The sequence below is a fragment of the Bos indicus x Bos taurus genome, chromosome 11 (assembly GCF_003369695.1).
Source record: "Bos indicus x Bos taurus breed Angus x Brahman F1 hybrid chromosome 11, Bos_hybrid_MaternalHap_v2.0, whole genome shotgun sequence".
Taxonomy (NCBI): Eukaryota; Metazoa; Chordata; class Mammalia; order Artiodactyla; family Bovidae; genus Bos; species Bos indicus x Bos taurus.
Genome location: NC_040086.1, coordinates 85182871 through 85198328, shown reverse-complemented (window position 1 = coordinate 85198328; position 15458 = coordinate 85182871). Strand labels below are relative to the sequence as shown.

Here is a 15458-nt window from a genome sequence, read left to right as displayed (position 1 = left end):
AAAAGACAGGGCCTATTTTCATAAGTTTTGGAAATGGAAATCTTTGATCCATCTTGATTTTATTTTGAAAGTCATGAGTTGAGGTATCAGAAATGAAATCAATGTTTTTTTTTTTTTTTTCCCCAGCTGGTTATTGAATCAGGATGCTTTGGTTGCAGGAAACAGAATGACTACAAGTGACTGGAATAACAGGGGTTTATTATTTGACATAATAAGAATCTTAGAGGTTGGTAGTTTCAGGCTGGATGAAGCTGGATGAAGCTGGATGAGCCTTTCTGATTTTCCTGGCTTCCCCGTTATGATCCCAAGATGACTGTTTTATCCAACAGCTCCTCATATAAGTGTCCAAAATAGGAAGGATGGAGACAGGCTTCTCACATTTAATCGGCCACAGTTTGGTCACATGATCACCTCTCAGCCGGTTGTTGGCAACACAATGGAATGGCCATGAGTGGTGCAGAACAATCTAAGTTTCTCCCCCCAGACTTGAGCCTGCCTTCATGGAACATAGTGCAGTCTGATTCCTGAGCAGAGTTTTGGCTGTGATGGTGAGAACCAAAGGGGTGGTTCACCCAGGGAGTCAACTGAGAGGGTCATGGTTGGCTCCCTAATTATCTCCATACCTTTCATTATATAACTCTCTACCCACTGATACGCAATTACAACTTGATCTTACATTACATCCCCTGTGAATTTAGGGTTATTTCTGGACTTTGTCTTCTGTTCTAAGAATATGTTAAATTATGTCCCAAGACTGCATTCTTTTAATTACTGTAAGTTTTAAATATATTTTAATATCTAGTAAGGCTTATGCCTGAGCTTCCCAGGTGGCACTAGTGGTAAAAAACCCACCTGCCAATGCAGGAAATATACGAGACATGGGCTCAATCCCTGGATTGGGAAGATCCCCTGGAGGAGGGCATGGCAACCCACTCCAGTATTCTGAAGCGGCATAGCACACACACGTGCCAGGCTTATGTCTACTTATTTTCAGTTTTCTTGGCCATTTCTGTTTGTTTTATAAATGAACTTTACAACCAGTTTGTCTAGGTTTGAAAATAATCCTGGTTTTTTTTTTCAAATTGGAATTTTGTTTAATATATGGATGAAATAGAAATAGGAGGGGTAGGGTAATTGACATCTTTGTGAATTGTCCTGTTCATGAAGAGGGGGGCTTGTTCAGTGTATTCAGGTTTTCTTTTGTGTCAGGTAGGGATTCTTAAATGATAAAAAGAAGCACACTTCAGGCTAAATACGTGAATTATTTATCTTTCCACTTACCTGCAACTTGTTTTGTTGAAAGACAATTCTCTCATTACTAGCTGAGGTATTAGTGCCTGAGAGTTCCATAAACCAAAGAAGGGAAATTAGATAATATTTACTTTGATACTTGAATTAGCCTCAAGGTGACTATTTTGTTCTTTAAAATATGTAGAAAATTGTTACTATTTTTTAAAATGTATTGAAGTACAACTGATTTACAAAGAATATTACTAATTAATATTTAATCTCCTATTCAACTTGCATTTATTTAGGACAAGAGTATGGATTTTCTTTTTTAATATTTGAGCTTTTAATTCAGATGCATCTATGAATATTCAGTTTGCCCAAATTTGGAAATTTACATCTACTAAAAAGATCCCATGCATTTTACTTTTTGTTTAAAACTTTACCTTGTACCTCATATTAATCATTTCATTTTTCATTTTATAATCAATCATCTTATTGAGAATAACAGTATCTTAATCAGTAAACCACTTTAATTTGAAAACTTGCTGTCTGACTAATCACTAATGATTTTCAATGCTTTCTTTTTCTGTTGTTGTTGTGTTGTATTTTATTTGTTGTTTGTTTATTCCTTTAACATCTTCTTAAGTCTTCATGCCTAAGTTACCTTAATGTAATTTTGGATGCCATTAGGTTTTGCTTCTCGAAAATTTTTAATCCACAAATAGTATGTCGTGTTTTCTCTGATTTGTCTTTGTTTTTTCTTTTTTTTTTTTTTTAATCTTACTTTAATTTGCATGTGCGTGTCTTTTGGTTTGAATGTGCTAAGTTGATCTTTTTTTGGTTCCATTATTTATGTTACCATCCATTTAAAACAGGCCACGGTGGAGTCTATCATGAGGGATAAGATGCCCAGAAAGGGAGGAAGATGGTGGTTTTCATGGAGGGGAAGAAACACCACAATCAAAGAGGTAAGCTTGGAAAACACAAGTGTTTCTGCCTGGCTCAGCAAGGGCTTGCGTGTCAGTGAGCAAAGCTGTCACACTGAGCCAGGAGCCAGCTCTGCCACCATGCAGGCGAAGGCAGCGCAGAACAAGGGGAGGTGGAGAAGGACCGGGATGGGTGGGCAGAGATGGCCTCACATCCTGGCTCTGTTACCTCTCCGCTTGGAGAGTGTGGTCAGGTCACTCCCACTCTGGAACGTTTCTTCATCTATAGAAAAGACAGATTTAACCTGATTTTTTTTTTTTTTAATGTTTAAGTAAAATATCTTCCTGTTGCTCATGAGAACAGTTTTAGCAAGGCAGACTTATAGCGTAGACTGATTCCTGTTAGTCATTTCATGTCAATAGCATGTCTAAAATATACATGACTTTGGTTTCTGTTTCTATAAACACTTATACTTTTCTTCAGACCTTTGCCAGCCTCTCAGCCTATTTCTGGAAGTACTTTCTTTCTTGGCTTCCATGTCAGTGTGTCCACCTGTCCCCCAACCCCCTGCCCCAGGGGCTGTTTATCCTCTGGCTCAGCTGCTGTACAAGTGGGTCCTCAGGCTTACCTGGTGGTGGCTCAAACAGTAATGAATCTGCCCGCAATGCGAGAGACCTGGATTTGATCCCTGGGTTGGAAGGATCCCTGGAGGAGGGCATGGCAGCCCACTCCAGTATTCTTGCCTGGAGGATTCCATGGACAGAGGAGCCTGGCGGGCTACAGTCCATGGGGTCGCAAAGAGTCAGACACAACTGAGCGACTAATACTACTACTGTTACAGGGTTGTCTTAGGAACCTCTCTTCTTCAAAGACTGCCCGTTATTCCCCAGGCAGCCTCACCCACGCCTATACAACGACTCCATTTTTATTAACCAAGAAGGTATTTTATAATTCACATTAATTTATCAAATACCCAGCTAGGTAGATGTCACCACGTGGATGCTTCAGCTCTTCAAACTCATCATTTCTAAAATCAAACTGATGGTTTTCTCGAGAGTTCTTCCTTTGCTGGACCACATTCAGAAAGTGATACCACTGTCCGTCCGTAAGCTAATACTTCCTTTTTCCCTCACCCCTCTTTTCAGTTTTTCATCCAGTATGTTGCTCCCATTTTCCATTTCTCTCCATCTTCACCCCCAAAAATCTAGGCTGCTATCTTTTTCCTAAGATTGCTTGCAAATGGTCCATTTGTATCCACTCTTGCCTTTTCTTCTTCCTCATTCTCCGTAGTTGCCTTGGTCTTTTTAGGGTAACAGTCCAATTTATATTACTCCTTTCTTAAAAGCTTTTAGTGGATTCCCCGATTCTTAAAGACCAAAATCCTTAATATGGTCCACAGGCCTTGTGTATCCTGGCCCCTGGTTCCCTGCAGAGTCTCTCCTCTTCTGCCGCCTCCCCCGCCCTCTCTGCTGTGGTGTCATTTCTACCCCAGGACCCTTGCACGTGTTACTTTCTCTGCCTGGTGTCCTTAGGACCCCTCTCATCCCTTTCTCTTAGTTATCTAGCATGTTAAATGGCCCTTTCTTGGCAGGTTGATCTGGTCTGCTGTTCTCTGCCCTCATGGCCCTGCCTGTGAACTTTTCCTTCACAAATTTTGCCAGCATTTATAATTATACACTGATTAGTGTGGCTGTTTAATTAACCCTCCCTTCCCTTCCAGACCCTAAACTCCATGAAAACAGAGACCACGTATGGCTTTGATCCCTGTGGTCTCCCTAGGACCCAGATGGACCCAGAGCAGATTTTAGAAGGAATGCTGATCATACTTGGAATATAGTGTGAAAAAACCCTGAGGACAATAGCTGAGTTGGTTGTTACAAGAGTGAAAAAAAAAAGCTCAGATGCTCAGTTTATTTCATTACTTCAAAGGGAAAGAGTCTGTTGGAAGTGTTTTTACCAAGATAACACCATTTTAGGGTGTTTTCTGGTAGCATCCCTGAGCTTTTTATACCCTCATTTCCTCCAAGAGGGTATAAACATGTTATAGCTAGCGTTCACTTTACTTTAGGAGACTTAAAGTGGAAAAGGCTTTTCTGATTCCTTTACTAGAGAACAGAACGTTCTAGAATTTAGACAGAAGGCTATTTTAGGGACCTATTTTTTTTTTTTGCAGAGTATCTAGAGTCTCATTAGTTGGAATTGAGGGGAATGCCAGCATAAAATGATGAAGAGTTATGAAATATCTTTTAAAAACACTAAACACTTTTCAGATAGACATGTATTTTTGAACAAGTCTAATAAAGAATTGTTAATAGCAGTGGCTAAGTTACCTGCCTCAATAGATAGATTAAACATTACTGGGCCTCTTTTCACATCATTTATCTGCCTGCTTATAAAAGCTAAAGAATTTTTGAAAATAGCTTGGACCCATCATATGTTAAGCTAGTCACCATGTTATATTGTTTCTGTCACTCATTTTCTTTATCAACATTAAATGCATTAACCTTCCTGCAGATCGAATGACTATAGATAAGGAGATGTGACTGTTAAGCCTTTGTCCCTTGACACGTCCGTCTGGCCTGTGATGACTTCCTGCGATGTCTGCTGGCAGGTGGATGTCTTCTCCCTTCCCTGCCTGCTGTAGGCCAGGCTCTGGGTTTATGTGTAGAATCTCTGTGGTCCTTCCGATACTGTTAGGAGCTGCATGTCACCACCCTTGCCTTGCTGGTGGGAAAAAGAAACTCTGAAACATTCCATCACTTGCCTGAGCTTTTTAAGCCAGAGAAGCAGGACTGGCCCAGAGCTCTCAATATTCCAAAGCGCTGGCAGTACATTAAGGGAGCATCTTCTATTAAGAGCACACGGGATTGAAAAAGAGAATGCATCCATGTTTTTCTCAAGCAAAATATGGTGTGAAAATATTTTCAGGCATTTCTATCAGCAATTAGAAGAAAATATTTTGAAAGCCCCCGCGTATCCAAGCAGCCCTTGATAAAGCATTTGCATAAGCTGCCGTGATTATGGAGCCTTGGTTTGGTGCCACAAACGCTTATGGAAAACAGACTTATTTTTGTCAAAAATGTTTCTCAGCTCGATTGTAGACGACAGCTAAGCAAAGGAATAACTAGGACCCTTCCATCCCTGGGGGTGGGGTGTGCCATTGGGGAAGGCATGGGGGCCCTGCCCTGGACTTCAGGGAGCCCCTCAGGGAACACCTGCTGTCACGCAGGTGGTTTCCCTTTGCTGCGTCCATGATTCTCTGTCGTCTTCTTCTCCAGGAAAGTAAGCCAGAGCAGTGCCTGGCGGGAAAGAGCCACAGCACCGGGGAGCAGCCGTCACAGCTGGGCATGGCCACCAGGTACAGCGCCAGTCATCTTGGGGTGTTGTAGCCCCTGTCTGTGTCCAAAGTCAAGGCACACGCCCCACAGATGCTGATACGGTTCACTGCATTAGCTTGGGCCTTGAATTTAGACAGATCTCGGTTGCAGGCCTGGTGCTCTGTCATTTACTCAGTGACCTGGAGTAATTTACTGAAATTGATCTTCTCATAAATCAAATGGAAACACTCCATAGATACTGACTTTCCAAAGTAAATGAGATAATGTCACAAGAGCATTCCTCATGGTCTTGGAACGTGATAGCCCTCAGTCTGCAGAAGGTAATAACAAGTGTTGTGGTGATAAATAATGGTATGGGTGATATGGGGATGATGTGAAAAGTGCCCATTTTGCAGGAGCTTGCCTTTCTCTATGGTTCAGTCACATACTAGGACTTATTATGTTAAATATTGATAGGGATTGATATTAACTTGGCCTAGCAGACATTAGAATTTGATAATACTTATCCACATTAGTAGTATTTTATCTTCAGGGTAACCTGCTTGTTATGTGTTTTTGTTTTGATGCTATGGGATTTGAGGGTAACTCCTCTGAGGACAGTGCCATCAGCCACTAATTTGATGGTGTTATTATATCAATATTGAGTGATCTGATATAGTATAATAACTTTACTGATGACCTCACCCTTATAGTATTCCTGTGCTTAAGAGAACCAGGATTGCATTTCTTATTTACAGGCAGAAAATTCTGACATATTCATTGAAGGCCAGCTGCCTACCTCCATCCTTTTATACCTCGGAGGCCAAGCCAGTGCCTGACTCAGAGTAGGCATGCCTTAAGTGTACTGTCACTGAGCCAATGAGATTTTCCCAACCTATTGTTTCCTGGGGAAGGCAGGCTTAGCTGTCCAGTCCTTGGCTTCCTGGCCATAGCTCTGTATATGAAACGATGTCATTTCTAGAATTCATTGTTGGAACTAGAAACGCATGTAGGTGTCACGAAGGAGACAGTCTGATTTCTTTATTGTCCTCTGTGTGAGAAGAGTGTGTAGGACCGGATAAAACTGCATGGCGGGGCTGGCTCTCAGCTGGGCTGTTTTTGGAGGACACCGTTTCTGTTCCTTCCGATGGTGCCCGGCACGGCCCCTTCCCACCTGCCCCCGTGCAGGTCTGCCCTGGAGAAGGGAGAAAGGTTGATGCGCTTGTGTGTTTCTTTTCCATTCTTCACCCTCTGTCTCTGGCTCATTCTCTGGGGAGGGGCTTTCCAGCATGATTATCTGGATACCTTCCTGACCCAGAATTTTAAAAAATATATTTTATTTATTTATTTGGCTGCACTGGGTCTTGGTTGCAGCATGCCGAATTTTGGTCTTCATTTTTGGCATGCGGGATATTTTTTTTTAATTGTGCCATGTGAACTCTTAGTTGCGGCATGTGGGATCTAGTTCCCTGATCAGGGATTAAACACTGGCCGCCTGCATTGGGAGCACGGAGTCTTAGCCATCGGACCACCAGGGAAGTCCCCCGACCTGGAACTCTGAGTGTACCTTGAGTGAGTCTGGAAGGGAGAGGGCAGGTGTGTTCAAGATGGAGCTTGGGCTAAGAGTGCACAGTCCTGAGCAGGTAAGGCGGTAACCAGATAGGAAGTCAGTGGGTTTTTGGTAAGTAGTTGTTTGAAGCAGCAGGCTGTACACAGCAGGCTTTGGAGTCAAGCAGATCTGGCTTGGAGTCCTGGCTTTGGGCAATTTCCTTCTGAATCTGAGCTAAGGAACAAGAATGATGTCCATGCCGAGAGAAGCCCAGGCAAGGAGACAGGAGCAGAGATGCCACCCTTCTGTCCCAAGCAGTTTAACCCAGCAGTTAAAACTGCTGCACTGGAAATGCAGGGAACATTTTGAGAACCTCTCTGTCCCACAGTAGTTTCCAAGCACAAGAGGCAGCGCGAGCCGGGACTCTCTCTAATCTTTGGCAAATCATCAGCCCCTCGGTGTTTCTTCCGTCATCTTGGAAATGGGCAGGCGACTGACACACAACCCGTACAAGTTGGCTCATCAAAGCTGAGCTCACAGCTTCATGGGAAAGGAGGTTCAGAATGTGAAACCAAAGAGGGCCACGCGGGCTGTGCCTGCGTCAGGAGGGTGGCTCTGTAGGACTCAGGCTTGTCCTAACTGTGCAGTTGCAAGTGTTTTAAAATTATACAGCGCAGTACGAGCCAAACGCAGGATGTCAGCCAAGTCCAGCCTGCGATATGCCAGTCTCAGACCTGGGAACAGCAGGCCAGGGGCTCAGAGAGATTTAAAAGGAGGGATAGAACACAACAGCGGCTGGTATAGGGTCTGTATTCTTCCTTCCAGCAGCAGTGTGGTGGCTCCTGGAGGCCGTGGAGTGCGCCGAGGCTGTGCCTAGCAGCAGGTCATTTCTGCTGCTCTTCCCCAGTTGGGAGATCAGCTGATAGTTTGTCTAAAGCGTTTTGGATTTTCTTAGTATCTGATACGATCTGCTTTGGCCACCTGATGCAAAGAACTGACTCATTTGAAAAGACCCTGATGCTGGGAAAGATTGAAGGTGGGAGGAGAAGAGGACAACAGAGGATGAGATGGTTGGATGGCATCACTGACTCAATGGACATGAGTTTGAGCAAGCTCTGGGAGTTGGCAGTGGACAGGGAAGCCTGGTGTGCTGCAGTCCATGGGGTCTCAAGGAGTCTGACACGACTGAGCGACTGAACTGAACTGATAGGATCCTATTCAAGTGTTGACACAAACGCTTTGCCCAGTTAGATAGAAATAGACTATTGACCACTCTGAGTTAGTCATGCTACGTATACTTCTTTACAAAACCTGAGAAATGAAGAACTGACTCTTGGCGAAAAGGATTTGAGATTTTGAAAAGCCTTCTTACGAAGTTCTCCTGAGCAGTATGCATCTTTTCATTTTACTGGCATCCTCATCTGCTAATTAGATTCATGCAATTGCCTAGGGAAAAAAAATGTTGGAGTGCTCTCCTAATTGACAGACTTGTGATTGACAGAACAGTCCTTGAAGTCTCGTAATTGAGCAAACAGCTTGTCACCATGCAAGTCATTAAAATACCATCGGAACCTGTACGCTGACAAGTGCGAACTTCAGTGTTGTGCACAGCTCCTCGGCTGAACACGGATACTGGAGTGAGATGAGGCCTTTTGGTTTTTTGCCTGTCGCTTCTCACAGACAGCGCAAAGCCAGTGACATTAGGGACCATTGCAAGAGGAGGGGGCAGGGGCGGCCAGGTCCAAGGGGCACACGACCTCGCCCCCAGCCGGCACTGCCAGCTCAGGTGTACGGCTCCTGTCTCAGTTTCTGTCTCTGTGTTTTCCTTCCTGTGCTCCCTCAAACGAGGCTTGCTGCACCGATCGAGGGGTTTGGGGTTTTGTCTTAAAGCGGCAGATGGAGCCGAGAGCTCACCCTCTTGGCTTGCGCATCGCCAGCAGTGGCTCATGTCAATCTGTAGTCACTGCGAGCTTCGGTTCACGTTTGGATCTCATTTCCCTCCGAACTGTCTGCATGGAACATGAACATTACCCGATTCAACAAGGGGCCTGTAGCTGCCTGTCCTAGGTTCCCACCCGGGCTCTGTTCAGGCTGCTTTGGCTCCAGGACCATGTGTACCTGTCTGTCTGAAACCTCTAGGCTGTTGGTTCAGAAGGGTCAGCATCGCTCTTAGAATCGGCAAGGGTTGGGATGGAGAGGGGCTTTTGAGTCATTTTACAGATGAGCCACGGAAGCCCCGGGAGGAATTCTGTGGTTGTGAGGCTTTTCCTGGGATGCGTATCTGTCTGTTATCTGCTGGCTCCTGGGATCTCTTGCTGCATGGGATGCTATTTGCTTCCCTTTGCTTTAAGATGAGGAAATCAAGCAAGAGAGAAAATAGTCTGAGCAGGAAAACACAGCTTGAAGTTCCTGCGGTTCAAACCTGGGCTTCCCAGGTCTCCACTCTACCAGGAACCTGTCCTCGATGTCACGGACATTGGTTTGTCTACATGTGGCTTAGCCCTGCCATGGACCAATCAGGATTCTAGCCTGCGTGCTCTGTCTCCGTGGACATAGCTACCTGTCCCCACCCTCATTCACCATGGCTGTGACCCCGTGATGGCCAAGTCTGAGACTTCAGCTGTGGTTGATCCGCACAGCTCCAGGGCCTCCAGTCCAGCCAAAACCCGGGATGTTCTCTGCCCCGGGGCCTCTGGTCCAGCCACTCCCAGGACACCCTCTGTCCTCCTAATGCAGCCCTTGTCCTGCTCTGTTGTGATTATTCAGACAAAAGGCCCCAGGGAGCCGGGGCCAGGCTGTTTGCTGTATCCCCACACCTGGCACTTTGATCCCTGGGTTGGGAAGATCCCCTGGAGGAGGGCATGGCAACCCACTCCAGTATTCTTGCCTGGAGAATCCCATGGACAGAGGGCACCCTGGCGGGCTACAGTACACGGGGTCGCAAAGAGTGGGACACGACTGAGTGACTAACACTTCCACTTTCACTTCCACACCTGGCACGGTGCCTAGAAGCATTGGTGGCCTGAGCTCCAGTCCACCAGCCCACTGCCCACCGGGGGCCACCCCTTGTAAGGTGGAGAGCAGGGCCCTGGGGAGGGGTAGCTCATTCTGGGCGGGGAAAGAGCTGGGAGAAACCACACAGAAGCAGGGTAACGGGCCTTCCCTTGCATCTCCCTAGTTCAGGGTGCTGTTGGATTGTAGGAACTGCTTCTGGAATGAACACGTGGGGCAAGAAAGCAACGAGCTGCAGAGGAAACACCCGGCCATTTTCTGATAGAAGGGTTGGGGAGGCAAGGGGGAAGGCCAGGATGCTGAGGACCAGGCGAGAACCCCCTGAGACACCAGGAGAAGCTGGAGTTTTGCATAAAGGGATGTGCTGAGCAGGAGGCTTTATGGGGAAGTGCACACCCGGGGCCTTGGGACCGGTTTGTTCCAGATCACTCAGCCGTCACCCTTTAGCCTGACAGACGTTTAGGAAGCACTTTGGTGTTAAGGCATTTTTAAAGATGGTCCTGGGAAGCAGGTCTATAGATTGGGGGTGGTGTCATAGCAGAATTCGAATCCAGGGAGCAGTTATTTGCTAACATGCTTTATACAGGTTATTTGAAGAAAATGAGCCTGCTCCCCACCTGCACCTCCCAGGCCCTTCTCCCTTCCACCCCCCATGTGGAGGGGTCCGGAGCTTGACTTGTGTGCAGACGAATGAGGTGTGGCTTGTGCTCCAGGGGCAGCCTGCTGAGGGGTTCTGGAGGAGAGTTGGGGGGGGGGTCTTCCTTGGCTTCCCTGGCACCCGTTTGTAAGTCCTTAGAGTGACCTCGTTATTTGGAATTGTGTGTTTGGAGGAAACGAATGGGCTTGGACGTGTAGGAAATATTTGGGCTCCTTGTGATTGGCCTGGCTGGCAGCCTGGGATGGGGGAAGAGAGAACACAGGCATCCTCCGAGGCTGCAGGGAGGACGGGGGGAGCCTCTCGGTTTAAAATAGAGTGATGATGCCAGCAAGCAGGCACCTGAATGAGGAGTGGCGGCCCCGGGTGAATAATGCAGGAGCCTCATGAATGGGATTAGTGACGGCATCTGCTAAGTGACCGCCCCAGGGACAGCACTCCGTCATCGATTCCTGCCTAATGCGTGTTTAATGGCTGCCCAGATGGACTTCCTAATTGGTGGTTACATCACTGTGTGTTCCAGAATAAAGCATGAGTCATCCTCTAGTGATGAGGAGCATGCAGCCGCCAAGCCGTCCAGCACAAGCCACCTCCCCCTGTTGTCCAGCGTCAGCTACAAGAAGACCCTGCGCCTCACGTCAGAGCAGCTGGTGAGGGCCCTTTCCTCCCTCCGCTGAGACGTGGGTTCCGGCCCGGCTCCTGCCACCCGTGCTCGGCGGGTTCCATGGACTGGGTTCCCCCCACCCTGAGTCAGCCCCGAGCACCTTTTCTGGCCCAGTACCGGTTCCCATCCTCCTTGGGCTCACATCCCCCCCATTTCGGTGCCTCCTGTCCAGCTGCGCTCCCCTGTGTCTGCCCTGGAGGCTCCCTGGTCTCAAGTGTTGGAGGAGGGTAGCCTGAGGGTGTTTGTCTCGAGGTGTAAATGATGGATAGACCACATGTCACGGGGCTGTTTCCACTTTCCCGGAGATGTTTGTTAGGTCAGCTGCCTCTCCTGAATCGGGGGAAGCTCCGGCTACCCCACTCCCCCACACTTGTGATGGGTTCCGAGAGCTACTGGTAGCAGGGAGCCACCCTGACCACGGTGTCCTCTTCTGTGCATCTGTACCACCAGGATGAGTCAGGCCTGGACCCTGTTCCCATGAGCAGACAGTGAGCGGGTGTCTCCGTTCAGCTGTCCCAAGAGTTCGTGGTGGCCGGGCCTAGCCATGATGCTGTTTTATGGGAAAAGAGAAGGGACAGGCCAGACCCCTGCAGCCTGCGGTCCTAGTGCAGCAGCTGGGTGGCAGGGGCCCTGTCCAGCAGTGCCGGGGTTGACCTGGACTCTGGCCTCCAGCTGGCTGGCACCTGAGGGCCCTGGTGCAGAGATTCAGAACCCCCAAAAGGGGCTTATGCTTTCAGAAGCTGGAGTGATTTCCTGGAACCTGGCCTCTGTGCTTCTGGACCTGAGACGTGCGTGATAACTGAGACTGCTTTTTTCCAGTCTGTGTGGGTCATCATCCATACTCGTGACTGGTGTGGGGATTGTAGTTCCGCACTTGGCTTTGACTTGTTTCTCTGGTCATGACCCTTTACGCTCAGCCGTGGCCAAGGAAGTACATCCCGGTCTGGGGTTGTGATTTCCTGTAGTGAACCCCAGTGCCTGTCACCTGCCCCTGGGGGATGTGTCACAGCTGCCCTACACGTGGGCCTGTGAGGAGGGCTGGGGTTCAGGTTGCCCAAGTCCTGGAAAGAACCATCCTCATCGAGAGCAAGGCAGGGATAGAATTGTACGGTGGCCTGGGGTGGTGATTAAAAAAAAAAATAAAGTCCAGATCTGGTTTCTCATGGAACGGAAACCACGTGTCCCCCCCGGGCCTCACCCTCCAGTGGACACAAAGCTCCTGTCTTTCAGAAAAGCCTGAAGTTGAAGAACGGCCCGAACGACGTGGTGTTCAGTGTCACCACGCAGTACCAGGGCACGTGCCGCTGCGAGGGCACCATCTACTTGTGGAACTGGGACGACAAGGTGGTCATCTCTGACATTGATGGGACCATCACTAGGTAAGTCTGAGTCCACCTACTCTGGGGCTGTGGGCCCTGGGCCTGGAGGTGCGTTGGCTCCTCTTGCTGGGGCCGATTGGGGCTCATGTAGTTCAGTTTCTGGGGCTCCTTGAATTAAACAGCTGCAGTGGGGGCTTGGGGATCTCTTCCCTCTGGGGCAGTGGCTCCCTGACATCGTTGCTCAGTCTCAGGGTTTCTGTCCAGAGAGCAAGTCGTATATCTCACTTGCATTTTTAATGAGGCTTCTCTGGTGCAGTGAATCAGAGTGAACTTTTTTCTTCCTTTAGTGATGCCCGCCTTTCTCTTTTTTTAAAAAAAGATTTTATTGAAGTGTAGTTGATTTACAGTGTTGTGTTAATTTCTTCTGTACAGCAAAGGGGCTCAGCTGTACGTATTTCCATACTCTCTTCCATTGTGGTTTGTCACAGGGTATCCACTGTAGTTCCCTGTGCTAGACAGTAGGCACTGCAGTTCACGCAGTGCCCTCGTCATTTAATTTTTCTGTTCTCTGTCTTTATTCAGATCAGATACTCTCGGGCACATTTTGCCCACCCTGGGGAAGGATTGGACCCACCAGGGCATCGCCAAGCTGTACCATAAAGTGAGCCAGTAAGTCCACAGCTGGGGAACATGCGGCAGTCTGCACACGTAACCTTTCTTGCTGGTGTGGCTTACACAGACAGGCGCACCCTCAGCCAGGGAGAGTTGGCGGGGGTGGTGGTGGAGCACACGGTGGAAGCCTGCCAGCTCCGCATTTGAATTCAGTACCAAAAGGCAAGAAAGGAAGTGGTCGGGATATTGAAAATTGATGGGGAGGGAAGATGGTGGCAGCCAGCTTCAGGGGTCGGGTCGACGTTCACAGTCAGGTGGGGACATGGTAGTCTGACGTTGGCCACAAGATGTATTTTAGGCTAAAAACGGTCCCAATTCCAAGCAGGTTTGTGGGCCAGCCTGCAGGGCCCGTCTCGTCCACCTGGTCCGGGGAGCACTCCACCGAGGGGCCTGTACCCGGGACATCAGGATGAGATCGTGCATCTTGAGTTGCTCTCAAGCACTGGGCACGTGTGTCACTTCATTCTTACAGTAATTCTGAGAAGCAAATATTGTCATTTCTAAGCTTAGAGAGTTAAAACGATTGGTCCGTATTCCCATAGCTGCTACCAGGCAGAACCCCCTGGAGTCCTGGTCAGCCCAGCTCCCCGTCCGTTGCTTCTGCTCTGGTTCATCTCCAGGGTCAGAGCCCTTGGGGTTTCCCTCCCCCACACTGGCAGGCGCTTAGTCCCACTTCTTCAATCTCTCTGTGGACTGGAGTCTCCCGCAGCCTCCCCATGGCTGGCTCTTTGCCTTGAAGATTAATGCACTTGTGAACTGTCTTGACTAGCCTGACACTGAAAACTGTCTCTATTTTTTATTCCAAAGAAACCCCTGTGGGTCAGGATATTGAGTAGCTCCCAGCCTGGCTGATTCTGGATTTTGGAACATAAATCTATTCCTGTTCTTACTGTAATGTTAAAAAAAAAAAAAGGGTGCTGATGCTTTTTTTTTTGGTATTGATTTGTGTTCCTCTTAGGTTTTCCTACAAAAGTTATCTTCTTGAATAATGAAAGTTGAGTAGCTTACCAAAGAATGCCTGATCATTCTTTTGTTTGATTAGCTAGTTTAGAATGAATCCGATCTGTGGATGAGGATCTGACAGTTACAGAGGACTTGTGGTGTTTTCATTTTGGTTGCAATTGAGAGTAAGGAACCTGACACTTAACTCGTTCACCAAGTTTGATGCGTGTCCTCGTTGGCACCCACAGGGTTACACCAGTGACGTTCGGACCCTCACTCAGCTTGGGCATGGCCTTCAGGGGCTCTGGACACAAGCAAGTGCAGGCCCCTCTGTATGGCTCTCAAACCCAGCAGTGCTGGGTCAGGCTTCTGCTAGTTCCTGATTTCTGTGGCTTTGCCCCATAACTTCTTGCTCGACCCTAGTCTGACTTCCCCACCGCATCCTTCGTTTTCCCATCTTCCCACTTTTCCTCACCTGATGGCTCCTGCTTGGAGGGCCTTTACCTCTGATGTTTGCCTCTCACAGGTTTCCTGCCTGTAATGCCTGGCTCAGACCCCGTGGTTTCTCACAAAGCCTCTCCAGGCCAGAATCGATACTCGGGCAGCTCTGTGTCCTCCTCCCCCGGCCTCCCTGGTACCCAAGGGCTCGCCCTGTCTTGGTGGCCCAGGTGCCATCATGGAGTACTCACTCAGGCTGGACGTGGCATCGACTTTTGTAGCTGGTTAGAGAAAATCCCCATCCAAGCAGCATCTCACACGCCACCTCCTGCAGGTCTTAGGTAGCCACAACTGGGAAAAGTACAGGGATTGAGAACTGGCAAAGGTTGGGAGGTCATTTCTGTTGATGTCACGTTTGTGGTTACTCAGAGATGGGTTCAGAGAAATGTTCAGCATGCAGAGTACCAGGGAGCAGAGGCCATTTACTTGCGGGGTTTTGGACTGATTGCTCTTGAATTTCTGCTTTCTTTGAGTTTGGGTCCCTCCTACATTTTACACTCTGCAGTATTTTTCTAATGGAAAGACCAGTTGCAGATAACCGTTTACCTGGAAACAACAGAAAATGAAGGCAATTTTTATTTTTTTTGCCAGGTGTAATAACTTGAGTAAGTCAGTCCATGAGAAATTAGCTGTCAGGTTGATTATTACCTTGTTCACAGAGAGGATATAAAGC

General features: G+C 47.9%; 1 protein-coding gene across 6 annotated transcripts in view; it reads left to right on the top strand.

Annotated features, from left to right (window-relative positions):
• Positions 1–15458, top strand: part of LPIN1 (lipin 1) — a 130062-nt gene that overhangs the window by 100723 nt on the left and 13881 nt on the right. For all 6 annotated transcript variants that reach the window (XM_027556048.1, XM_027556044.1, XM_027556045.1 and 3 more), the window contains 5 exons: positions 2106–2198; positions 5436–5515; positions 11214–11340; positions 12585–12733; positions 13256–13342. In XM_027556048.1, the coding sequence (XP_027411849.1) occupies positions 2106–2198; positions 5436–5515; positions 11214–11340; positions 12585–12733; positions 13256–13342 (536 nt within the window). The remainder of the gene's footprint in view (positions 1–2105; positions 2199–5435; positions 5516–11213; positions 11341–12584; positions 12734–13255; positions 13343–15458) is intronic.